Source organism: Bombyx mandarina, chromosome 15, assembly GCF_030267445.1.
Source record: "Bombyx mandarina strain Sakado chromosome 15, ASM3026744v2".
NCBI classification, from domain to species: Eukaryota; Metazoa; Arthropoda; class Insecta; order Lepidoptera; family Bombycidae; genus Bombyx; species Bombyx mandarina.
This window is the reverse complement of record NC_143221.1, coordinates 10674930-10701657: the sequence shown is the minus strand read 5'-3', so window position 1 is coordinate 10701657 and position 26728 is coordinate 10674930. Positions and strand designations below refer to the sequence as shown.

Here is a 26728-nt window from a genome sequence, read left to right as displayed (position 1 = left end):
AGCTAAAGATATGAAATTAGTTTCTTAATAATGATCAAATAACTTACTTGAGTGTTAGATTACGCATTGATTGCTCGAGACCGACTGTTTCTATAGTATCCTTCCTGGTATAAAATAGCATGTAGGCATTCCACCATCGTTTTGTCGTTTATATGAAATCCTTTTCAACATTGGATCGTAAACCTAGAACATTGTCAAGTTACGTACAGTTCATACGTTAAATAAGAAAGGCGTGTTATTTAATTATTTCGTGGGTAGTATTGTTTATATCATAGAGATCCTTACCTCTCCCATATATTCACCACCAAAGCATTGTGCCTTCATCTCTTCATCATCGTGCATTGCACACTCCGATACATCGCCATCGTCTAATTTTACCCAACGGCCAGTTTCGCTTCCGTTATCCCTGTTACAATAGTCGTTCATTATTTTATCAATTTTTCAATAAATAAAGCTGCCTATTCCTATTTTTATTTTTAATTTAAAAATACCTTAAGAGCACGTATGAATAATAGTGCCCACCGGAAGCCTGGCCGGAGTGTACAACGATCCCGCTGAGTTGATAATTTGTTTCAGGCGTCCGCTCCTCGCCCCCCTCCCATAGAGTCGAGTCACCTTCCGCTCGTGCTAGGCCCCACGCTAAAATTATTCCAATATTGTTATAATAATAGTAATTTCATTACATGAAGTCGTCGTGGCCTAAAGGATAAGACGTCCGGTGCATTCGTATATCGCGATGCAACGGTGTTCGAATCTCGCAGGCGGGTACCAATTTTACTAAGAAAATACGTACTTAACAATTGTTCACGATTGACTTCCACGGTGAAGGAATAGCATCGTGTAATAAAAATCAAACCCGCAAAATTATAATTTGCGTAATTACTGGTGGTAGGACCTCTTGTGAGTCCGCACTGGTAGGTACCACCTCCCCGCCTATTTCTGCCGTGAAGCAGTAATGCGTTTCGGTTTGAAGGGCCGGGCAGCCGTTGTAACTATACTGAGACCTTAGAACTTATATCTCAAGGTGTGTGGTGCATTTACGTTGTAGATGTCTATGGGTTCCAGTAACCACTTAACACCAGGTGGGCTGTGAGCTCGTCCACACATCTAGGCAATAAAAAAAATGTTTCTTGAGTTCAGAAGTGGGATGCTTTTTTAAATAATATTGAATTACTTCACGTCTAACCTACGTAGATTGACCAAAAAGGGGAACAGGAGTAATATTATTTCGCGTTAATTCAAGAAAATCAATATATTTTAAAATAGCACTTTACAAAATCTGACCTGTATAAGGTTCGACGTCCAAGTCTCTCGGGAATTCAAAATAATCATTGAATTTTATTGCACACACTTTTTCGAAATCATATTCAAATCTTTTCAATTGTATAACTAATACTGGGGGCAGTTTGTTCAGACATAACCTTTTCACCGTCACCACCTTTACATGAAAACAAATATTATTGGTAAATCAGTAAAGTTTAATACTATGTATTGGTATTACTATGAAAAATCAGGTCGTACCTTTTTATTGCATTTATCACAGTGATAAGCATCAGCACCTTCTAACAGTTCACCACGGACATAAGCTTCTAATGATTCTTGGAGACGTGACATATTTCTAATATCTAAAGACACAACACTGAACGGCTCTTCCTTACAGTATCTGTAACATTAATATTTCAATAAGTATTGTGTATTCGACGTTATCATGAGTTAAATCCGTGAGTTGCAATTACAGATTTAGTAAAGTATTAAAAAAAACTCATCTAAATGAGTTACACGATTGCTAATAAGATATTACCTATGCGGACAGCCTTTGCAGATCTTTTGATCAGAGTAAGTTCCTCCCATCGTTTTTGCCATCAATTGATCCTGTCCCAAAGACTTCAGAGCTTCATCTAACGATTCGACCAATGACATGAAAAATTCAACTGCATCCTGCTGTTCACGCAAATTTACCGGTTCGCCCTGTAACCTAAAGTACATTGACACTGAAGTACAGGGCTACGACATTAAATTTTACTACTGAAAGTCTCATAACATGAGCATATTGTTACCTAAAATGAGCCCACAATCCTCTCGGTACATAATATTGCAGTTTGCTGCAATGTAAATGCGCAAATATTGCCTGTACTTGTTTCAATATTGTGATGTTATAGTCGGTATTATTCTGAAAATATTCATGAATATTAAATTTGAATTTTGCATTGTATTAATCAAAGGTTCAGTGCAAAACTAACCTCTATATTATTTTCTAAGATACTATGATGGTGACTTTCTCCAGAAAAATCTTCGTTGGGATCTGTTGCTGCTCCTGTATTGTTTTTTTGATAAATTATAGTACATTAATTTAATAAAAACCTCCCATTTAGAAATTTTACAAAATGTGATTTTCAATAAAGGGTATTTTCTTCGCGAGTCATCATTAAGACAAAGGGACATAATTAAAACTACTTTTACGGTTTAATTTCGCGATCACACATAGCATAATATTGAAATGTCGACGAATAACCTTCAATGCAACAAATAACATCTGAACGTCCGTGACCACAAAAGGTAAAATAGAGTATTTGAAACATCGTAAATAATATAATGACAATAAATAATGAGAGTATAACTGTAAAACTAGTTTTAGTTTTAATAAATGAATTTTTAGTTTACTCAAATATGCCAGTGAACATATTTTTAGCCATAGTAGAATTAATTGCAGGAGTGCAATTATTCATCAATGGCCATCAAGCACCTGCCGTACCTTGCACAGTGAGTATAGTATCTCTGACAGCTCTGACACAGTATAGCTGCTGCAGCACAGAATTCATGTAGCACGTCGCTCCAGCATTTTTTAACCCCACAAGTCCAGCAGGCGGACGTGGGCCCACGCAAGGCATGTATTCCCATTCCGCTAATGGCATTGTCTTGTCTAAAAGTAATGATAAAAATTAAATACATTCTGTATTTTGAATAAACAATATATTTTTAATTAGTACTTGTAACAAAGTATTTCCAGGGTCCATTGCTGACACGAATTCGTGACATTCGCCAATATGAGACGTGAGTTGGGATGACAACAGCTGATTTCTGCTATAAATGAACAGACTACAGGACCAGAGTCTTGAGTGTTCTAATAAAGATCAATAGTTTGAACATACCACTATAAAACATTTGTTCTAACAGTCGTGCAAGCGCTGCCATGTTGAGAACGCAGCCGTGTACGAGCGCGAGCAGCAGGTCGGCGGCGGCGGCGGCGGCTCCCGGCGTGCGACACAGCGGCGCCGGCGGCTCGCGCCTGCAGTCCGACGCGCTCCCGCCTGCACCGCCACCACCATTCCCGCTGCCATTCACGTGCCAAGCCCATGAGTACGGCCACAAAAATTCCGTCGTTATTTCCTATTAAAAAATAATCACAATTTTTTTATTGCATTTTTTCGCTTTGAAACAGCTTATTGGTTTTCAAAGTTTTTTTTTATGAAAACTAAAACAGGCATCCGAATTCAAATAACGAAATGATACAACATTTGGGTGATAAGGGATCCCATAAAGAGCTTTTGCCAAATATTATTAACTAGCTGACCCGGCATACTTCGTAGTGCCTCAATCGATCAATAAAAGACCTAAACTTTTGTATAAAATAACCTAAAAACAAACAAAAGAAATCCGTCCGACGGGGGACACATCAAAGAGAAAACAAATTTGTTATACCATTTAAACCTTCTCTGAACTTCCACAAATAATTCAAGACCAAAATTAGCCAAATCGGACCAGCCGTTCGCGAGTTTTAACGAGACTAACGAACAGCAATTCATTTATATATATATAGATAATTATTCATATTTTACATAACCTAATGAATCTGACATTTTTCATGTCACGCTGTATGGCTAATCGTTTATACACTTTAGTTCGTTTGTATAAGTCGTACGCTTGGGCCACAAATACGTCATATCCTATGAAACTGTCTTCAGTTAATTGTTCTAGTTAACATGAAAATTTTCAAAAATAAGACCCTTCCATTTGCCTATTACTGAAAGGGGATAAAAATAAAATCTTCTATTACGCACTCATTCATAGTTTATTCCATTCGAGATGGGACTTTTTACATTATCGTAATTTACATTTGTGAGAAAAATTATGAAATGATGAAAATGAATATAAGCAGTTGTTAGGTTGATGAAATAACAACAAATGAATGTACGGTGTGCTTTTGACTGAAGCCAAATGATAAAGGTCAGGATTTAAGTAATTATAAATTCTTACTTTAATAAGTCCAGAGTCTTTATGATCCGGATGAGCTCCATATTGGTATTTGACCTGTGCCGGGACATGAGCAAATAATTCTTTCGTCAAATTAAGGTGTCCTTCGAGAAGAGTGTCGTCCAAGGTGTCGGGGTTAGTCTTCGCGGTTCGAAGCCAATCCACCTGAACAAAAAAAATACATGTAGTCATCAATAATCATATTACGAATTTCTAAGATTTCGCTCTTATGAGGATGCGTTTATCTTCTTCCCAGTTGGATATAAAATTTTATTATCTATATATTAATACATGAACTTGGTATCCCGTTTTACGAAAATTGCGCGGGCGGAGGACTATGCAAATTCCCACAATAACAGAGAATATAGTGAAGGAGTGCAGAATGTTAATATATTTTTTAAATTGTACACCAAAAATACATTAGATCAATGAAAAAAACATTACACACACTACCATGTATTTGACACACACACGCATGCATACTATTTGTTTACTGTCAAACTTTCTTATTGCTTATAGTCTGTGGTCAAATTGAGAATAGATTAATATTGTTTGTCTTTATTAATATTTGTCTAAAGTGTAGTCTTGGCAAAATATGTGATTTTAGAAGTACAATAAATAATCTTAGACAATAGAATCATAATAATGTTCAAACTTATAATTTCAATTAATAATTATATTCGAATTTCGACTACTGCGGGACCACTAGTTGTTGTTATACCTCGAGCGCGAGATCCTCGAGTGTACGATCGGTGGGTCCAGCGAGCGCGACGAGACGGCAGAGAAGTTGCAGAAACTGCATAGCGTGCGCGGCGTGCCGGTGCAGGCGCAGCGCGGTGCCGGCCAGCGCCGCCAGCACGCTGCGCGCCCCGCCCCCGCCGCCCCACGCACACATCGCCAGCAGCTGCTCCGCGCACGACACGCGCACCTGCAACCGACCACACGACTGACCCTACGCTCCGATGCTACCGTCGTAATCTTATCAGAATCGTAAGTCGCAACAGTATCAAAAAATAACTTGATCTTTTTCACGCATTTTTCGTTGCGTTCATGTATTGAACCAAAAATATTTTTAATACATAGTTTAATGTGAATTGTCATGCCCAATTGATACTTCTAAGCGAGAATTCAATATCCAATGTCACGAATCAATGTAAACGAAAGAGGAAAATCTCAATGTCACTTCAAACTGAAGATAATCAAGCCTCAATCTTGTGATTCATATTCTAACCGGCATAAGTTATAGGATCCGGATTTCGTCTATGTAGTATTCAAATAAATAAATTACATAAATGTATTTATTTAAAGTTCATAATTTAATTTTTTCACTTACTTGTGGATTTGGGCAATCGATCATTAAGTAAAGAGCGGTATCCTGCCACCAAGGTTCGTTAAGCAACATATCCAGTCTTCCGCCGCCAAGCGCCATGCATATAGTCACCACTTCCATACATTCTCGGACCACTAAAGCCGTAAAGTGCAGCCTTAATAATCATCATCAAACAAGTATGAAAACTCAAATTACATCCAAAACAAATAATACAAGAGAAACACGAGCTTGATGAGTGGTATAACCATTGACTACGTAACAAAAATTACAATTCTTTAATATTACACTCTTTGTCCAGATGAAAACAGGAAATATCTTTTTACTCTCTTTTTTGAGATGACAGATAAATAAAAACATACATTGATCAGGGCATCGTAATACATTTTGTGTGTGTAGTGTGAAAGTCACTTTGATATTTGATGTTTCTATCGTTCGCAGGCAATAGTAAAAGGGGGCAATAATGAATCCCTAGATAGGTACTGATTAAATAGAGTTGTCGAAGTACCTACACATTTCCGACAATTATTATTCTTGTATTCTTCAAATATTTCTCATTGTTTGGAAATAATGTACAATGTCCTATCAAATTATGTAGTAACTAATTATATCCGTTTATTACAACATGTACCTAAAGCAACTTTAGAGCTTTTGAATTTTAGAAGTTGGCTTACAGGTAACGTCGTCGGGGTGTACAATGCTAGTCATCTCGACAGGTTGCGCCACAGAGTATCCGAGTGCAAACAATGCCCGGACCGTCGCCATCGTAGGGACGCGCCACCACACTAGTGACGATACGGAGTCGCTCTCTTCTCCGGCGATCACAACCTTCATTGAAAAAATTAAATTGGTTAAACTTTGCAAGGCACTGACTTTGTTTATAATCTTGCTATGGCGATGCGCATGTCGTACGGGCTCCATCGAGTCGATTGATTTCTATTCGCTATTACCGCAACGGCCGAACACGACCTAGAGTCACCCCTCGCTTAAAATACACTCGGGTGCAATGAAATCGCACATCTGTACATTTTTTTAAAAATATTATTTACTTCTTTTTATTTAAAAAAATACATATATTTTTTAACATAAAGTTAAAGGATAGTTCAATATGTACCTATTCAATGATACCACATAAGACATGATAAGTTTACCTGCCTGCTGAAACAAAACGACAACAGCAAACTCCAAAAATTGCTCACTCAACTCACTGCAGTTTGCAAGACCAACTGCAGGTATAAAAAGGCATGTTTTGTGTAAAACGTCATCAGTTGCAAGCCAACGCTTAACCTGATAAGACCTCTAGTGACTCCAATTGCATTTGTCTGAAAAAGATGGATACTACTCCGGAAAAAGCCGCTCAAGTCGTCGCTCTAATTGAAGCGGGCCAGAACCAGAGTGCTGTAGCTCGACAACTGAATATCAGCCAATATTCAGTTCGTCGTGTGTACCAGCGCTATCGGGAGACTGGTGGCTTTGAAAGGCGACGAGGATCTGGTCGAGCAAGAGCTACATACAACACAGCGCGACAACAGATTTCTTGTAACGACAGCGTTGCGAAATCGTCGTTTGACTGCCGTTGAACTTGCACAGCAGCTTCAACAGGTGCGTGAAGTGGTAGTCAGCAGGTGGACAGTCAGAAGGAGACTTGCCGAAGGTGGTTTGACTGCGCATAGGCCAGCAAATGGCCCTAAATTGACGCCAGCTCACCGCCGGGCTCGTTTTCGATTTGCACAAGAACACGTCAACTGGACAGCCGACCAGTGAAAAGCAGTCCTGTTCTCAGACGAGTCCAGAATGTGTCTACATGATAATGATGGACGTGGAAGGGTCTACAGAAGGCGTTCAGAGCGATTTTCCCAATGTTGCATCACAGAACGTGTAGCATACGGCGGTGGTTCGTGTATGTTCTGGGGAGATATCTCACTCGAACGAAAAACAGAGCTTGTCTTCATCGTTGGGGCCAATATTAGGCGACAAACAAGAGGTCTAACATCTCAACGATACATAGAGGAAGTTCTACAAGAACATGTCGTACCATTTGGCCGTTTAATTGGAAGTAACTTCCTTTTTATGCATGACAATGCAAGACCTCATACCGCTGCGATAGTGAGACAATGCTTACAAGAAGTAAATGTACCCGTGATGGAGTGGCCAGCTCGGAGCCCGGACCTTAATCCGATTGAACACTTGTGGGACGAATTAAAAAGAAAAATTAAAGGTCGAAATAGTGCTCCAGCTAATCTCCAGGAGCTACAAAATGCGCTCAAAGAGGAATGGGACGCCATGCCACAAGACTTTATCAGAAACTTGATAGAGTCGATGGGGAATCGGTGTGAAGCTGTAATTCGGGCAAGAGGGGGCAATACTTGTTACTAATAAATGATTTTTCAGTATTTTTTGTGTTTTTTTTTTTATTAATCCCCAAATTTTAAACGGTTTAGTTGAGTAATCATTTTGTAATAAAGATTAAATTGTTGTTGTATTTTATTTTCCTCAAGAAAGTAACCTTATCTCCACTTATATGGTATCATTGAATAGGTATTGAACTAACCTTTAACCCTATGTTAAAAAATATATGTATTTGTTGAAATTAAAAGAAGTAAATAATATTTTTCAAAAAATGTACAGATGTGCGATTTATTGCACCCGAGTGTATAATTATTAAATTCATAAAAAAAAAGTTTTACTTTTTATGTGAAGAGTCCCACTACGATAATTTTTTCGTTTCTGTAAATAAGTAGATGAGCTCACGGTCCATCTGGAATGAAGTGGTTAACCACTTTATACTAGTTAGGATGTGAGCATATTCACCACTTTATGCTACTACTACTTCTCGGTCTCTAACCCTTAGATCCCTTCACCTCCCTGTTTAAATCGAGAAATATACAGCTGCAACTCGAGCTAACAATATGTATAGGTATATAAAGGTCGAAATTAATATTTCTTTTTCTTTTGTTTTAGTCCGCCAAGTCAACATACTAAAATAGGATTGTGTGGATTAAACGCCATCCGCGTTTCCTGTTAAAAGTGACTTAGGTGTGTTTGTGTGAATCTTTAAATTGAACGAATTATTATTATTCAAATTTTATAAATATGAATATATTCTATATCTATAAATTATGTCCAGTTTTTAAGTAATATTTTTACGTTAATTTAATACCTTGGCACTGAAATACCATAACGTTTAACGGGTGAATCGAATCAGTTATTATTAAATTAAGAATACTTATGATAGACTTGTTAAAATGAAGTAAATACCTGTTCTCCTAATGAATTCGCCAACTTTTCCGCTACTGCTTTCACGATCATTTCACAACTGTGATTTGGTATAGTGGTGAGAGCCTCCCTTAAAATAGTAAGATCCATTCTGAAAAAATAAGAATATAGTGTTAAAAAAACTATTTACTGTGATTATTTTACAAAAAAAATCTTAAAACTGTACCTAAAATCTTTGTCCACCGAAACATCAGATCCATCTGGCGCCAATATTTCAAATAAATATCCCAAGGTGTACAAAATTAACTTTGCCAGTCTCACTAAGGCTAAATAACCTACCCTGAAATTACAAATGGAACAGTTAATTTTTAAAACTTTTTTTTTCTATACTAATATTATAAAGAGGAAAGATTTGTTTGTTTCGAATAGGCTCCGAAACTACTGGACCGATTTGAAAAATTCTTTTTCCATTAGAAGCCGACATTGTCCCTGATGAACATAGGCTACTTTTTTTTCATTTTTTTTATTTTATTTTTGGTTTCATGTGTGTTTTAATGTTTCCGAAGCGAAGCGAGGGCGGGTCGCTAGTTCAATAATAAAATGATAACCTCGATAAGTAAGTTTCGATTTTTATCTGATCTATGAGGGATTTGATTACATAGTTACATGTATAGTATTTTAGATATCAAAATTAGCTGTTATGATTCTCTAGTCATTGCATAAATACTTCGAAATTGGAAATCGTTCAAAGACAATTGAATACCTTACCTTCTGGTGTGGGGAGCAGCATCTTTTAAAAAATCCTTGTCAGAAAGGCATTTTACCAGTAGCGGGGCCTTCTTTACGCAAGCCAGCTGGTAATTCCGACTGCGTTCTAGTCTCGTGTCTGACGACGGCATCACCATGCTGTACAATACCTAAACATTCAATACGCGTTGCAATATGCCACAAACACATTGAGAATACCTAGTTACCCGACAGGTACACACCTCTATATTGTAAGCTACAGTCGGTGGTGATGGTCCGTAAAGCATATCTCTGAGTTTCGTGTCGTCCCTACATAACAATGCTTCTGTTAATTTCTCCATCTGTAACAAAAGTTTATTATAGGCAATATTTATAGTGGTGAATTGAATTAAAATTGAATTAAAATTAAATCAAAGGAGATACGTACTGTTAGTTTATGTGCAGGGCAAATTTGTGATAGCAGATGTGCCGCTTCAGTCAATGGTCCATGCAACTTCGTAATGCCAACATGTTCTAATTCTAATATAAATGGTAAGTACCACGAGCCTTGCGCAAATAGCTGTAAGAAAAAAAGAAGAGAACTAAATAATAATTTGCTTACATTAGCACACAAGCCTAGAATACATTATTAGACATCAAGTCTCGATGACTTCAAACAGCATCTTTAGGATAATGGAACAGTTCGAAAAAGAAAAGAATACTCCGCGATACATTCAGCGTGTTAAGATTTGCATAGTTAAGGTAGGTGAAGGAGGGAGGAGCGTTTTCTGTTCTGTTTATATTTTTACGAATTTTTAGTTCTGTTAACCCTTGATTTTTCTGTATACTATTACAGTTTTTAATTGCATGAATAAATAAATGATCAGCATAACTAGGATAGGTTGTTGAAAACTAATTTTAATTTTGCTCTTTAGTTAATTGCATACGTATAGTGCCGTGGTCGAGGGACACGCGTTAACGAAACAATTCACGGATTACGAGCGACGGCCATGACCCATCCGCGTCCATTCATTATAATTGTAATTCACCATCCGTTCCGTGCTAAAATTGAGTCATCGCTAACTCACACTTTGACTATTATTGGGCTGAAATTATACATACAACTCCAGGTAAAGCGTTTTCAGGAGTAGGTGAAAGTGGCGGCGATGATGTGCTAGAATCACTACTGGATTCATTCGAGGAACCGCATCCGCCGCTACCACACACTTGTCCATCATAAACCTGAAATTTGTAGAATTTCATTTCTCTACTCTTGTGACCATTACTAAGCCTTGATCAGACTGTACCCTATTTACCTTAGCGACGATCAAAGTTTTATCACGGAGAGGTATCTGTGAAAGTATTTTCTTATCGTGACTAGAATCCAATAGTTCACCATTTACAAACAATTCTAATTTGTTAACATATAGCTCTAATTTAATGGTACTATCCGAGGCACATTTTAATCTGCAAATAATAAAGAGTAGTTAGTTATGTATGTTTTTTTTATTATTGAAGTTATACTTCTTTAGGCGCGTTATGAAAAATTTATGAGAGTGAAATTTTACGATGCGCGCGCACCGTGACACAAAGTTAACAGAATGAAGTTGCCCACTAAATCGCTCATTAAAATACGACCGACGTAACTTGGCGAGTCTGAATATAGCCGCAGGTGAACTTTCCGAATCGTACCGAGAATTACCGAATTCATACGATGTCAAGAAAAGGGATGTCCAATATGCGTGTTTGAGGATGTTCTTTAATCGTTTTTTTTTCAAATTGATTAAAATTTTAATAAAAAACAAATTTAATAAAAATAAAGTATAACTTCTTACGCGCGTACATAAATACACGCACACTTTTTCTGTGTTTAAAACAAGATATTATGACAATACATACCTTCTTTGGATCGATGCTCGTAAAGAATGCAATGTTTCGTTAGAATGCGAAAATAATTCTATATCTTCAATTTGTCTTTGGCCAGTTTGAAAGTTAAATCTTACTATTATTGTACATTGTCTTCCGCGACCGGCTCTGTAGATAGGCAGTATTTGTCGCTCCGACGAAAACCTTCTATCACATTCATTAATGTATTCTTGTATGGCACGAATTATTCTACACATTTTTGTACAAACTTCGGGATTATCTAAAAGAAGTGTACAATTATTAAAATAATATATTGTCAACAAAAAATTGGATTTGCAATATTCAAAATGCATTAGTTTTCATAAGGAAAACAGTAGTTACTTGCTGGTGCTAGGAACTCTTGTGAGTCCGCACGGGTAGATACCACCGCCCTGCCTATTTCTGCCGTGAAGCAGTAATGCGTTTCGGCTTGAAGGATGGGGCAGCCGTTGTAACTATACTAAGACCTCAGAACTTATATCTCAAGGTATGTGGCGCATTTACGTTGTAGATTTCTATGGGCTTCAGTAACCACTTAACACCAGGTGGGCTGTGATCTCGTCCACACATCTAAGCTATAAAAAAAAAAAAAGTTCACGTAGTATATTAAAAGCATCTGCAGAAACCTTCTTGCTGTTCCATTTCCCGTTGGAGCCGTTGCGTTCGTGCACAGCACTGCGTTAGGAATGACTCGTGGTGCATCGCCGGCGACAGCTGCGGGCCCACGCACGTGCACACTTCCCGCAACAGCTCTATGCCGCGCGCGGATATGTCGTCGTCGCATTCCGTTATCACCTACAACATTAAATCAACGTTAAACAAATTCTCTATGTCATCGTTGTCAAACCAAAATCTGCTATGTGCACTTTTTGACCTTTTCGTATAGTTCACAGCCCTATCTACCGTATAAAAAAACTATTATGTGTCTATAGCTTTATTATTTATCTATAGCTTTCATTTGATATAGTTCTTAAAAATTCACTTTTATATAACGTTTTTAAACGAAAATGTTTTTACTCGTTAATTCAAAATAGAGTTTTTGCACATAGCAGATTTTGGTTTGACAGCAACTATGTGCATAATTATTTACAATTATTCAGATTACTTACTCTCCATAAATAATCTATTCCTATGAGATCAGCGTCGTTGAGTTGAAAACTTCTACGTTTAATCCTAAGTTTACCTTCTTTGGCATTTACAGCTTTAAAAAACCTAAAAATAATTTGAAATATCACACATCTGTATTATTCGTAACTAATGTAATTTAATTAAATTGTATGAAAGAACCAACTTGCCTCTCAAAACATTTAATACCGGCATGGGTTAATAAATTAGGCGATAAAGTCATAATGTTACGTCGAAAAAAATGCAAGTTGATATTTGGATCCAAATCAGGTTCCTCTCCCATGAGTTTACTGAACCATCGAAAACACGCTTCACGGTCTCCAAGGTGCGCTGGTCTTTCCGCTAAACATACCCAAATCTGTTTTGCCTGAGAAAAACAAAACGCATTGGAAATTATGCAGGTAAACTTTATTTCTATGAATATAGATGATTTAGAAACATACCTGTTCAGCACAAAGCCACAATTGACCATCTTTCAATAAGAACCGCAAAAAACTAAGTCGTTCATGAACCTGAGCTGCGTGTGGATATCTTCCATCGGGTAACCAATTCTCCCAATCGATAACACCATCAACTAAAAAAATTTAAATTTGATTAAAATTGATTTCATTTTATTTTTTCCGATTTTTTTTTATTGCTTAGATGGGTGGACGAGCTCACAGCCCACCTGGTGTTAAGTGGTTACTGGAGCACATATACATCTACAACGTAAATGCGCCACATACCTTGAGATATAAGTTCTGAGGTCTCAGTATAGTTACAACGGCTGCCCCGCCCTTCAAACCGAAACGCATTACTGCTTCACGGCAGAAATAGGCGGGGCGGTGGTACCTACCCGCGCGGATGTTATGTGCATGTTTTTGATTAATTATACCATTAAAATGGACTTTAAGGGATTAATAAAGAGGACAATGTTGCACCACTGCATTTTGAGTTTATGACTAGATTTAAATTATTTCTTAATTACACCTATGATATTCTTTACTAAGCCTATTTGTTTACGTAAACAGGACATCAGAACAAGTGCTTTACGAGAATTCATGATGGAAGGTATTGAAGTCGTCGTGGCCTAACGGATAAGACGTCCGGTGCATTCGTGTTGAGCGATGCACCGGTGTTCGAATCTCAGGCGGGTACCAATTTTTCTAATGAAATACGTACTCCACAAATGTTCACGATTGATTTCCACGGTGAAGGAACAACATCGTGTAATAAAAATGAAACCCGCAAAATTATAATTTGCGTAATTACTGGTGGTAGGACCTCTAGTGAGTCCGCACGGGTAGGTACCACCGTCCTGCCTATTTCTGCCGTGAAGCAGTAATGCATTTCGGTTTGAAGGGTAGGGCAGCCGTTGTAACTGTACTGAGATCTTAGAACTTATATCTCAAAGTGGGTGGCGCATTTACGTTGTAAATGTCTATGGGCTCCAGTAACCACTTAACACCAAGTGGGCTGTGAGCTCGTCCACACATCTAAGCAATAAAAAAAAAAACTCTATACTTTCCTGACCTGCAAGTTTATTCCGAACTCCATCCATATAACTTGTAAGGGAGTTTGTAACCAATATGACAAGGGAGTGCTGCGTTTGTAGCCGGTCGATCAGTTCCTGTCTCGTAAGATTAGGTCGCACGCCCGTCCCTCCGCCCGCTTCGTATAAACAACAGATTTCTTTCATCATCTTAAGCGCAGGAAGCACCCATTTTTCGTTTGTTTTTAACTCTTCTACGCACCTTCAAAAGTACGAAATTTACTAATTTTAAGGCCAGATTATAACGATATGCGAGAAAATGATTTGAAACAGTTATGGCGCTTACTTATTTAGCCACAGAGTTTTCTGTGCATCGCGATCTTGACTACAACTGTAGTCGAGTATTTTGATTAGATTAGCAAGGGCCACGTCAATTATTTCTGTGCATACCTCATCGGAGTGTGCCAAGTTCCAAAAAAGTACTAAAACCTGTAATGAATAAATATATTTTTTTAGCATGCCGGGTGAAACAGCTCCCTCGATATTTTCAGTTCCAATCCAATGGTAGATTTAGCGAGGCACTGCTCTAGCTAGGGTCAATGTTAGCAATTTTCTGATTGAGCTCGTGAGCTCACCAACCCGTCCGCGCGAATTTGGAATAATCCCTTAAGCCACCAACAATCAGGTAGGGAAAAAAGCATATAGCCCATCTGATGTTAAGTGGTTACTGGAGCTCATTAACAGCACACTTGGGAATTAAGATTAATGTCTCAATTAATTATGCAAATAAAAATTTTTGGTGGTTTGATTTGTATTATACAATGATATTCCTTGCGATCGAGGAGGTCATTCATGAACAAAGTGAAGCGCACAATAAATTTGAAAACATCGTACCTCCGGGATCTGAACACTGGCAAAGTGGCATCGCTCGATAAGAATATATCGGGCGTCTATCTGATAACTTCGAAACTTCTATACATTTGCATATTTGGTTTTTATACAAACCTTGTTCGCCATTACTCCATCTTTATCATCTTCAGCAAGCCTTCTTATTACCTCTAACAATTTGTCACTTTGTTTTTTACTTGATGAAGCCCAACTAGCCTGTGAATTTGTTTAAAGTTAATCAGTAAATCAGAAACTGTCTATAGTTGGTTTTGGAAACAGAAACACAATAATTAAATACCATTTCACACAGTTTCACAAGCCGAAACAAGAAACATAATTTATCGTTCAGCATATTTCGTCAAACAGTAAGTAATAAAGTAAAAACATGGTAATCGTAGGTTCCACGCCTTAATTTAACGGATTCACGATATACATAAAAGTTAGAATATGACAGGCGGTGCAAAGAGTGGATTTTATTTAAGTTGTAGCTTTATTGTTGTTGTTCAAGATGGATAGACAATCTCAATACTTTAACTTATGAAGTTTTTGGAGCCCAAAAATACCACAAAGTTAATGCCGTTGTTCAGAGACAACAGAAGGAACATCAGAACAAACATGACAGATTTTTCCTAAGACAGTATAATTAAAATTCGATGGCGTTGCCGTTCAAATAATTAGACTAGATAATTTTATCAAATATTGAAAAAATTAACAAAATCTATATAAAAAATAACAAACCTTAAAACAGTCGAAAAGATGGTCTAATTGGTCAGGGGTAAAATCCCACGCTAACTTCGACAGTAAATCGTGCAGGTTTTTCACGATAGCTTCATGTTTCCCGTGCTGCGCCTTCCAAATAGCGTCCAAGTCTTCTGTGGTTAACGAATTTTCTTTGATCATAAACCTAAGCATTTTCTCTAATCTGTCCACATATTGAGGTTGATGAAGTGAATCACGAAGCACAATGTCCACTACTTTGTTCTCACGAATCCAATTCTGAAACATTCAAACAGTTACAATGGATTCATGATATGGTAAAATTTATTTGCCGAATTCAATTTTGGAAAATAAGATTGTAAAATATGTGCATGTTTTTGATTAATCATACCATTAAACTGGACTTTAAGGGATTATTAAAAAAAACAATATTGCACCACTGCATTTTGAATTTAGGAGTAGATTTGAATTATTTCTTTATTACTCCTATGATATTCTTTACTAAGCATATTTGTTTTCGTAAAACAGCACATCTGAATAAGTGTTTAACGAGAATTCATTATGGAAAGTAATCAAAATAAAGGTATTATTTAAGGTCATATTTGCAATGCACATTTGCATTATGTATTCAATAACAAAAACTGTTAACAATCTTACCGTTATGACAGCAGGTGTGAGCCACTCTGGTTTTGGTTGTTGTGAAAAAGTACTTATAAGTTGATTAATTTCATTCAGTGCTGACATTTTGCCATTAAATGAGGACATTTGTAATAACCTTAATATCATTTTCAATCGAAACATTTCAAGAGCTGAAAATAAAAAAAATAGTATGTATCTGATATAGAAACCATTGAAAGTAAAACAGTAAAAGAAATAAATAGTACATCCTCGTAATTTTAGTACGAATTATCATAATTATCGTAAAGTATTCTTTAGTTTCAACTATGTTTTGAATTCTTTTCTAATTTCAAACAGTGTCGAAATATCACTAATTTTGAAAATCGATTTGGTATATCCATGAATAAAGTATACAACGAGCGGAAGTGAAAAATTCTGATACAATCATTGGCAGTGAGGCACTGTAACTGGTTAAATACAAGTTATCATAATCGAAAAGATTACTTATAATTTGCCAACACTAGTAAGGTTTATCTTTAACTCAGGTATGAACATGATTGACTGAGTTTACGAAATTATGTTATGCCTATTCACTTCGAAGTTATTATGACTAACACATTAGTATATTCTATCCTTGTAATTAGTAGTTTTCTTATCCAAAACTACAATACAACACCAAATGTGTATTTATTTTAGTTTAAATAGAAATTCATCAAAACAGACAAAAATTAGCACTATTATTATCTAAACAAATTAAACACCAGCAGACATATTTTAATCTAAAAGTGGTGAATGACTTAAGATTACCATCATGCAAAGAAGCTGATGTAGAGGTACCACACTAATATATGGTGCATCGAAGAGACGAAAGGAATTCAGTAGCATACAATGTAGCAGCCGAGGGGCGGAATCAAGCTGCGCCCCTTGGCAGCTACAGGGTGTGCAACTGATTCATACACGTGGATGAACAATACTCCTTGCAGAACTATAACTGCTGGCTGACGATTCACATCGGCAATACTATAATGAGTGGTAATCAAATTGAATGTGTAGCTACTGTGGATAAGCGTCGATCAGACGGTGTCGGACAAATTATCAGCGCGTACAGATTATGTATTAATAAATGTGTATTTAGCGTGCTTTGGATGTTAAAACATGAAAGAAGCGTTATTTACAGAAAGCGTTAAATATTCGATATTGTTTCAACTATTTCCTATTTACAGTTTTATTAAATGTCCCAAATTAATCTAGAACGGGGATATTGTTTATAGCTTTCAGTAGTCATACAAATTTTAAACAATCATTCAAAGTACAAAAACATACAAAATACTTTTGTAAAATTTAATAATTCTAATATTCACAATACTTAAAAAGTGTATGTCGGCGATAGTTACACAGCATATTATGCTATTAATGTACTAAAATTCTTATTCATTAATTCATTTCAAATTTCAAAATGATAAAACATAATAAATTACTAAACACATTAAATACTTACACTTAAGAAGACTATGATGTTGTGGTGTTTTCGCAGAAACATATTTACAAGCCCTAATCAAACAGGAAACCGTATCAGTCTTATTTTCACTACCTCGCGCTTCCTTCTTCAATTCTTCATCGGATAAACTTTCTAACAACGTTGGTATGCATTCCTAAAATAAATAAATATTGCTTCACAAAAATCTACAAATACTGTAATTCTAAGGCGGTATTGATATAGGAAAGTTTTTACATTATTGTCTTGGGAATGATTCTCAAAGACTAAGGATTTTTTTTAATGCTGAAAAATCTGCTACTACTATTGATAAGACTTCTAAACAAGCATATGGAAAGTAACAGGACAAATCAAAACCAAATTCATTGGAGATACGACCCATGGCCCTTGATATATCTAGGACCAGTCTAAATCATGTCACAAATATCCTACCATCCCTACCATCCGAAAATCTCCAAATTGCCAAATAGTTCAGAAGTTTGGTTTACTCATAACCAATTGACTATACTGTGGTTTGATTTTTAATGTTGGCACATTTTTAATGTTGAGCCCATACAAATCAAACACCAATGATAAAGTCTAGTCCATCTATGAGCTCATTTGTAATACTTACAAGCACAGGTAATAAGTATGTTGTAACAGTATGCGCAGTGAGAAGATCATGACAGACACCAAGAGGGCGTAATAAATGCCAGACCTCTGTGACCCTTGTTTCAGTTGTAGACTGTTCTAATGATGAAGGCTGGTCGTTACGAGACTGTGTCATTGACTGAAAATTAAGAGGAAATAAAAAAGATAACAACATAAAAAAATGTTCACATTTCAACAGTTTTATATATTGTAGGTACAACCACCCTGCCCATTTGTCGTGAATAAGTAATGCGTTTCAGTTTAAAGGGTGGGACAGCTGTTGTACTGTAAAAAAAACTGAGGCTTAGAACTCATGTCTTAAGGTGGGTGGCGGCATTTATTTCGTTGATGTCTATGGGCGGCTAACACACGGCAGGTAGGCCATGAGCTCGTTCATGCATTTTAGCAATATAATAAAATATATATAGACTATAACAGGAATATGCTGTGGAACAAAATGTGATGCAGCATCCTTTTCAAATTTTTGTATGTTATTTCCATACATAAATCAACAGGTCACATTATCGTTTTTTAATTTAAATAATAATTTTAATTTTACAATCACGATTTTTTTGGCGTAAATCACAATGACGAGTTATAAGCATACAGTGTAAAGCTATAATATGTTTTTTAAGGATATTTGGTTATTTTTGTGGGCAGTTTTTTTCCTTTATAGTACAAAGAACATACAGCCCTTATCTGTTTGTAAGTAATCACCATGGCTTATAGACATCAACAATACCGGGGATTCTGCCAGGCCGCTGCCTACTGCTAAGGACTTAGCAACAGTTACAGCTATAGTCGGATTTTTTATTAGACGAAGTAAACTGACGTTTACTGTGTTGTCAGTTTTTGATGAAATAAAAATAGTGTTGTGACAAAGTGAACGATTGAAAAAACTCCTGAATTAATGAAATTGCCTCGATTGTCTAGTGAATAGTTAGTGTGCCGAACTGCCGATATCGGGCACGGGGTTCGAATTTTAGCCGTGCTTTGTACATACCAACGAGTTTTCGACGAAACATTATGTTCCTATGGTATCTACCTGTACTGAATACCGAGTGTTTTAAACATTAAGAAAAACATTGCGAGGAAGCTTGTAAGACTGTCCTATTTCCAATGCATCATATAGTTGAAACTATAGATGTATAAAATATAACAATTATAGGTACATAGGTAATGAAAATAAAAAAACTGATTGTAGTTACATACTACTAGTAACATATTATTATATTGGATCACTTTAATACAATTTTATTGTAAAATATAAATAATATTCTTTTATAGTTTGAAATTAATGATTAACTCTTCACACTCATTGTTCATTTATGTGATTGAACGAGAACTGAACGCATCACTATTACTTTAAATATAGCAACATTATTTTACAAAGTGACATTAGCTACTGTCAGCTGGCTTCGTCTAATTAAAAATCCGACTATAGCTATGTACGACCGAATTTTACTAGTGATTTTAAAATATTTTTAAATTAGTACTTACATCACTGTTTTCCCCAATAACAAGAACTGGTTCAATACAATTGGTGTTAGATGTCTTGCTCTCATCACTTTCTTTTTCCATCATCTCAGACAATACCTTTTCTTCTGTATTCATAGATGAATTGAGATCAGACTTTTGAAAACCCATTATCTCTTCAAACCTCTCCCTTAATTTCACAAAGCCGCCTGCTTGACCAAACCTATAAAAAATTAAACAAAACCTCTAAAACTTTCTATTCTTTTAATAATTGATTTGTTCCATTTTTTATTAAAGCTGCTTGCGCTTACTACTTACACATTAATTAGATGGACCAGCCACCCCCTAGGAGTACGATGATCATGAGACCTAGCAAAAATTTCTATGTCTTGAGAAGGCCCTTGACCTGTACCAGTGGTATTTGATGTCACCGAAAGGCCCTCGCTCGTTCGCGATGCATTGAACATATGAAACCTGAGAATATTTTTAGTAATATTATTCTTAAATAAAGTAATAAATTAATATGGTTTTGGGTAGAATTAACCAACAACTGCCAGCCTTTTATTTTCTGTTGGCATGTATTATTAAAAGCATTATTGTTCACAATAGAAGCAGTTTGTGACCACATGTTATGTGTATTAAGATTTTACAAAAATCAAACCAACCACAGCAGGATCGGATTACTAGTAAACCAGGCATAGTAAGTACTAAACATGCTTTACAATATGATTATGGGGTCTGAATACCGCCTATTTTGCATAAAAAACTCTCTACCTTTAAGTCTAATTGAAGACGAAAACTCTTAAAAAGAAAGATCTTAAAAAAACATACATATTTGTACTAAGCTGAAATCTTTTAATCTAGTGAATATTCTCATGTTGTTAAATGAGCACTTAAGCCTTATTATTAGTTATATTAAACTTATTATTAGGAACTTATATTTTAAAGAAAATATCTTTTATGTATGAAATATTTTTGAGATTACTGTTTAGAGTAATTGCAACAAGTAAATCATATTATATATGTGATAGGTTTGTACAAGATGCTCGACAACATTAATACACTACTATTACTTGATGTTCAAGCTCTACTAGGATAATTACGCTCTGCAAACAGTGCTTTCAGCTTAGTTAATGTTAGTACATCAATCCCTTTTCGGCTTTGGCATCTCTATTTACATATTGCAACCTTGAAGAATTTTTTCCAGTTTTATGGGTAGGTGAATCGTTTACCGTTTTGGGTTTGGTTAACCTCTTAACACCGATTCTATACTTATGAACACGCTCAAGGCAGTATGACAGTATGGCAATTAAAAAACTCTTATTTGAGGAATGAGTTTTTTTCATAATTTATGAAATAAAAATCTTACTTGTTACTGGGGTTTAATGTCATAGTCAATAGATGCAAAAATCTGGGATCATCAAGTTTAAGAGCACACAACTTGACTAGCTTCTCACAGTTTGATCTTACACACTGTTGTATATTATTTTTCCACGATGATACTGCATCATCTGTTAATATCTTAGTAAAAGATATTGTGAGAGCATCAGTGTAAAATTTCTGACATGCCGCATTGTGTACATCTTCTCCTGTTAAGCAAATAATTTAATTTGTATTACACTGTGGTCGTCGTGGCCTAACGGATAAGACGTCCGGTGCATTCGTGTTGAAGCGATGCACCGGTGTTCGAATCCTGCAGGCGGGTACCAATTTTTCTAATGAAAGACGTACTCAACAAATGTTCACGATTGACTTCCACGGTGAAGGAATAACATCGTGTAATAAAAATGAAACCCGCAAAATTATAATTTGCGTAATTACTGGTGGTAGGACCTCTTGTGAGTCCGCACGGGTAGGTAGCACCGCCCCGCCTATTTCTGCCGTGAAGCAGTAATGCGTTTCGGTTTGAAGGGTGGGGCAGCCGTTGTGACTATACTGAGACCTTAGAACTATATCTCAAGGTGTGTGGCGCATTTACGTTGTAAATGTCTATGGGCTCCAGTAACCATTTAACATCAGGTGGGCTGTGAGCTCGTCCACACAGCTAAGCAATAAAAAAATTAAAAAAAAACTCTCTATCTGATAATAATTATCAAACCTACAAATTAAGAGACAGGTTTGAATTCAAATGAATTAATCTTTCATTTCAAATCTTTCCTACACAAACATCTTTATGGAGTTGATTGACTAATTATAAAATTCTTGAAGTATATTTTTCCAACCAGTGAAATTTTCGCGTTTTAGAGAAGGTATATAGTTTGCTTTTGCAAGCAACACATTTAAAGTATTTTCATAAAGTTTCCGTCGAACTCGTTAACTACGACGAAGAATTCGTCTAGCGAACTAGTCCATGACAAATCACTGCGTGCGTTTCTCGTCCGATCTTCTCAGCGGGTCGTAATTTCGATCCGGTGGTAGATTCCCACGTCCACCCTATCCCCAAGAAGGGTGACCGGTCGGACCCATCGAGCTATAGGCCTATCGCGATAACCTCCTTGCTTTCCAAGGTGATGGAGCGAATTATAAATATACAACTCCTGAAGTATCTTGAAGATCGCCAGCTGATCAGTGACCGACAGTACGGTTTTCGTCACGGTCGCTCAGCTGGCGATCTTCTTGTATACCTTACTCACAGGTGGGCTGAAGCGTTGGAGAGCAAGGGCGAGGCTCTTGCTGTGAGCCTTGATATCGCGAAGGCCTTCGACAGGGTCTGGCATATGGCACTTCTGTCGAAGCTACCATCTTACGGAATCCCCGAGGGTCTCTGCAAGTGGATCGCTAGCTTTTTGGATGGGCGGAGCATCACGGTCGTTGTAGACGGTTATTGTTCTGATACCATGACCATTAACGCTGGCGTTCCACAAGGTTCGGTGCTCTGCCCCACGCTTTTCATCCTGTATATCAATGACATGCTGTCTATTGATGGCATGCATTGCTACGCGGATGACAGCACGGGGGATGTGCGATATATCGGCCATCAGAGTCTCTCTCGAAGCGTGGTGCAAGAGAGACGATCAAAACTTGTGTCTGAAGTGGAGAACTCTCTGGGGCGAGTCTCCAAATGGGGTGAATTGAACTTGGTTCAATTCAACCCGTTAAAGACACAAGTTTGCGCGTTCACTGCGAAGAAGGACCCCTTTGTCATGGCGCCGCAATTCCAAGGAGTATCCCTGCAAACTTCCGGGAGTATCGTATCTGCTTTATAAAGCACAAGTCCGGCCTCGCGTGGAGTACTGCTCCCATCTCTGGGCTGGGGCTCCCAAATACCAGCTTCTTCCATTTGACTCCATACAGAGGAGGGCCGTTCGGATTGTCGATAATCCCGGTCTCACGGATCGTTTGGAACCTCTGGGTCTGCGGAGGGACTTCGGTTCTCTCTGTATTTTATACCGTATGTTCCATGGGGAGTGCTCTGAGGAATTGTTCGAGATGATACCGGCATCTCGTTTTTACCATCGCACCGCCCGCCATCGGAGTAGAGTTCATCCGTACTACCTGGAGCCACTGCGGTCATCCACAGTGCGTTTCCAGAGATCTTTTTTGCCACGTACCATCCGGCTATGGAATGAGCTCCCCTCCACGGTGTTTCCCGAGCGCTATGACATGTCCTTCTTCAAACGAGGCTTGTGGAGAGTATTAAGCGGTAGGCAGCGGCTTGGCTCTGCCCCTGGCATTGCTGAAGTCCATGGGCAATGGTAACCACTCACCATCAGGTGGGCCGTATGCTCGTCTGCCTACAAGGGCAATAAAAAAAAAATAAAAAAAAAGATTCTGCGAAGCACTGGTCTTGCTAGGGCTATTGTTAGCAAATTCTCTTAGGTTAAGCCCGTTAGCTCAACTACTCGTCCGCCTGTAGTTAGAATAGCCCCTTGGGCTACCAATGTTTAGGTAGAGATAAAAAAGGATGCTCCGTCCATCCAAAAAGCGGGGGATCCAATTCACTATTCAATGCAATTCTCACCACATGCTCTGTGTTCTTCTATTGCTTATGTGTGTGGATGAGCTCATGGCCCACTTGGTGTTCAGTGGTCATCAGAGCCCATTGCCATGAGTCCTCTCTAATGCAAATTTAATAATTTGTTCTCGAAGTTATTTAATAATTTGTTCTCTAAGTTTAATGTTCCTGCTTTCTACTTTATTGGTTGCTTGATATATTTGGCTCGATGTTCTTTAACTTGAAATCTTGGAAAATTGGGTTTGGTGGATGAGGAGACTTTGACTATGAACAAATGATGACATCTCTTTATAGTAAAGATCTCCTTCCTCGTGGAAACAGTAACAATAGTTCAACGGAACGAACCTATGAGTTTCCACTTGATAGCTAGATATGTTAATAGCATCAAGGATTCTCAGTTTAATAGTAAAAAGAAAAAAGTTGAACCTTTTGCAGCTAGTTCTGTTGCAGCGACTAGAAGAGCTTCCAATTCTTGTTCTGGCAGCACTGGTACAACCCAACGGGGATGTGAAAGTTTGTCTTCCAGTGCCTTTAATTTCGCCTCAGGGAATGCCATCTAAATAATATAAAATTTGATTAATTTATATAAATTATCACGTAACATCTGTAACCATATGACATTATAACTTAAGACATCCCTCCTCCGTGCGTCGTATTCCTCAGTGCTGAGGGTCGTGACCTTTATGGAGGATTTTTGTTAGGACTATGTTCTTCCATTCACTCCTGTCCTCTGCGCAGTGGATAGCGACATTGATGCTAGATTCCAAAGTAGTCTTAATCTGACGTTTTAACTTAAGACATACAATTGTATATTTATTATATTTATATTCATACAGCTATGAGGGGCATCCTAAAAAGACTCAGATGAATTGTGTGAGTGCAAACATGACGTATGATATGCCAGAATGATCCCACATAGTATAGGATAAGGGCAAGAAGAAAATTCATACAACTATGCACTTGCACGTCTTTTGCCCAATTTTGTTCAAAATCTATACTGGACCTAGACTTTTTACCAACAGGAGAATGATAGGTTTTTTTCATAGATTTATTAAACAATCACATGCCTTTGCTGAATTTCACTAGTTATTATCAGAAAATTACCAAAAAATATTAAAAGTCAGCCATAAGAGTCTAAAATTAATCATACTATCTGTATTGCCTTATATTGCCTACCACTGACAGCTTTAATATAATTATGGTGCATCTAATCAAATTTTACAACTAATTATTCAAAAATTGTTAATTAATAAAATGTATAACTTTACATTTAAATGAAATAATATTTTTACCTCCCCAGGCATCTGGTCTTGTTCTTTCATGGTTATAGTCATTATTTGAAACGCTGTCTCATTGCATTACCTGTAATTTTGTTTAAATTTACTTTTTCTTGACTTAGTTATTTAAAGAAACAACACAACATTGTACAAAATTATTTCCCATTATAAACATTGTTATATTATGGATATGCAAAATATCATATATTTTGATGAATCCAAGACAAGTTTTTCTTTTCCTCTGATAATTTTATTTATTAAATATTTCTTCTTTTTACTTTTATTGTAAGTAGTTTTTATTTGTAAATACCAGTTAAGAAATATTATTCATTTAGCTACAATTTTGTTCTAAAGGAGATATATTGTTTCCAAAAATAAATGAAACAGTTGATGGATATGATGATTAAAAGAAACACCAAAATGTTTTATTTGAAAACTTGCATTTTGATTAAAAGACACCACATCAGTAAATTTATTGCATTGCATTCCACTGTCACCAAATTAAGAATCAACTAAAATATGGTGCCTCAAGAGAGTGAGAGGAAGTGCTCCCTAATAGCCTTGCCTTAAATTATGAGTTCACAAAATATTCCCATCTTAATCAATAAGTCTTAATTTAGTAAATGAATAATGCTCCCATTTTATCATAAGCCAGTATATTCTCATTACGAACTCTAGAATGGTGCTCATTACAGTTGCTTTTACTGATTGAAAATGATTGCAATTATTCCCAAAACATAATTTTCTGCTTCTTTCTTTGTGTATGCCCATATGTTTTATATTTACTAGTCCTAAACAAATTTTATAATACTATTTATGTTTAACATTGCTTTTACAAACAAATTGTACGTGTCTTGAAGTAATGCAAAAGACTGCAATGTTAAACTGACATTAAGTTATCTTAATTTCTACATTAAGGCTTGCTTCACGTAAGAGAAGAATGTGTTATAAAAACAATTTAATATCATATAGATTTGTTTTTACTCAATACCACAAATATACCTTCAAAAATATAATAATATTGTAACATGAATATTTTTCATATTTTCCCTGATAAGACATAAAGTACTATGGTAATAATACTACATGGATTTTAAGTAATTCCTATTTTACCTATAAATCTCTTGGATTTTATCTTACTAAAATTGGGCCACCCTGCATATATCACACATCAACATTCTAATTATTTATAGTATGTAGACAAACTCTTCAATGACTTACAATTTCAATAGAACTATATTTTTTATCTATTGAATTTGCGAATTTATGAACTTTATAATAAATGCGTTTTTGGAGCTTGCTTCGCAGCGCAGGTTTTTTTTCTGGTTAACTATAACTACAAATACTCAATCTTACAAAGGCTAAAAATCGCAAATTTATAATTCTAGAAATCAGCCGGCGCTACAAAATGGCGTCAAAATCGTATACAGAACAAAGCAAAATCTGTTTTTGCAATAAGTATGAAAAAGAAATGTGAATGAATCGCATTAATTTCAAAGATTTTACCTTCGTTCTCAGCAAATGTATTAATTCTAGAAAATCCAAAATAATTCACAATGATTTCACTAACACTTTTGACGTAACTGTCGAACATAGATTACAACAGATTATGCATTGAAACATAGATACACTTAATATTTGAGACAAAAAA

At 36.5% G+C, this 26728-nt stretch overlaps 1 protein-coding gene across 1 annotated transcript in view; it reads right to left on the bottom strand.

Moving 5' to 3' along the window:
* The window catches only part of faf (ubiquitin carboxyl-terminal hydrolase-like faf), a 37928-nt gene extending 11200 nt beyond the window's left edge, over positions 1-26728 (bottom strand). Inside the window, 40 exon segments of the mRNA XM_028187314.2 lie at positions 48-144; positions 147-183; positions 286-406; positions 492-639; positions 1285-1438; positions 1522-1663; positions 1802-1975; positions 2058-2170; positions 2241-2314; positions 2753-2920; positions 3150-3387; positions 4255-4416; positions 4973-5179; positions 5585-5715; positions 6253-6406; positions 8837-8945; positions 9021-9134; positions 9563-9711; positions 9784-9882; positions 9969-10100; positions 10643-10762; positions 10837-10987; positions 11420-11666; positions 12052-12220; positions 12535-12637; positions 12721-12917; positions 12994-13124; positions 14063-14283; positions 14368-14510; positions 15027-15125; positions 15648-15905; positions 16284-16435; positions 17743-17896; positions 18353-18508; positions 19870-20068; positions 20164-20319; positions 21215-21434; positions 24227-24356; positions 25093-25162; positions 26584-26728. Coding sequence (XP_028043115.2) covers positions 48-144; positions 147-183; positions 286-406; positions 492-639; positions 1285-1438; positions 1522-1663; positions 1802-1975; positions 2058-2170; positions 2241-2314; positions 2753-2920; positions 3150-3387; positions 4255-4416; positions 4973-5179; positions 5585-5715; positions 6253-6406; positions 8837-8945; positions 9021-9134; positions 9563-9711; positions 9784-9882; positions 9969-10100; positions 10643-10762; positions 10837-10987; positions 11420-11666; positions 12052-12220; positions 12535-12637; positions 12721-12917; positions 12994-13124; positions 14063-14283; positions 14368-14510; positions 15027-15125; positions 15648-15905; positions 16284-16435; positions 17743-17896; positions 18353-18508; positions 19870-20068; positions 20164-20319; positions 21215-21434; positions 24227-24356; positions 25093-25134 — 5771 coding nt within the window. The 5' untranslated portion in view covers positions 25135-25162; positions 26584-26728.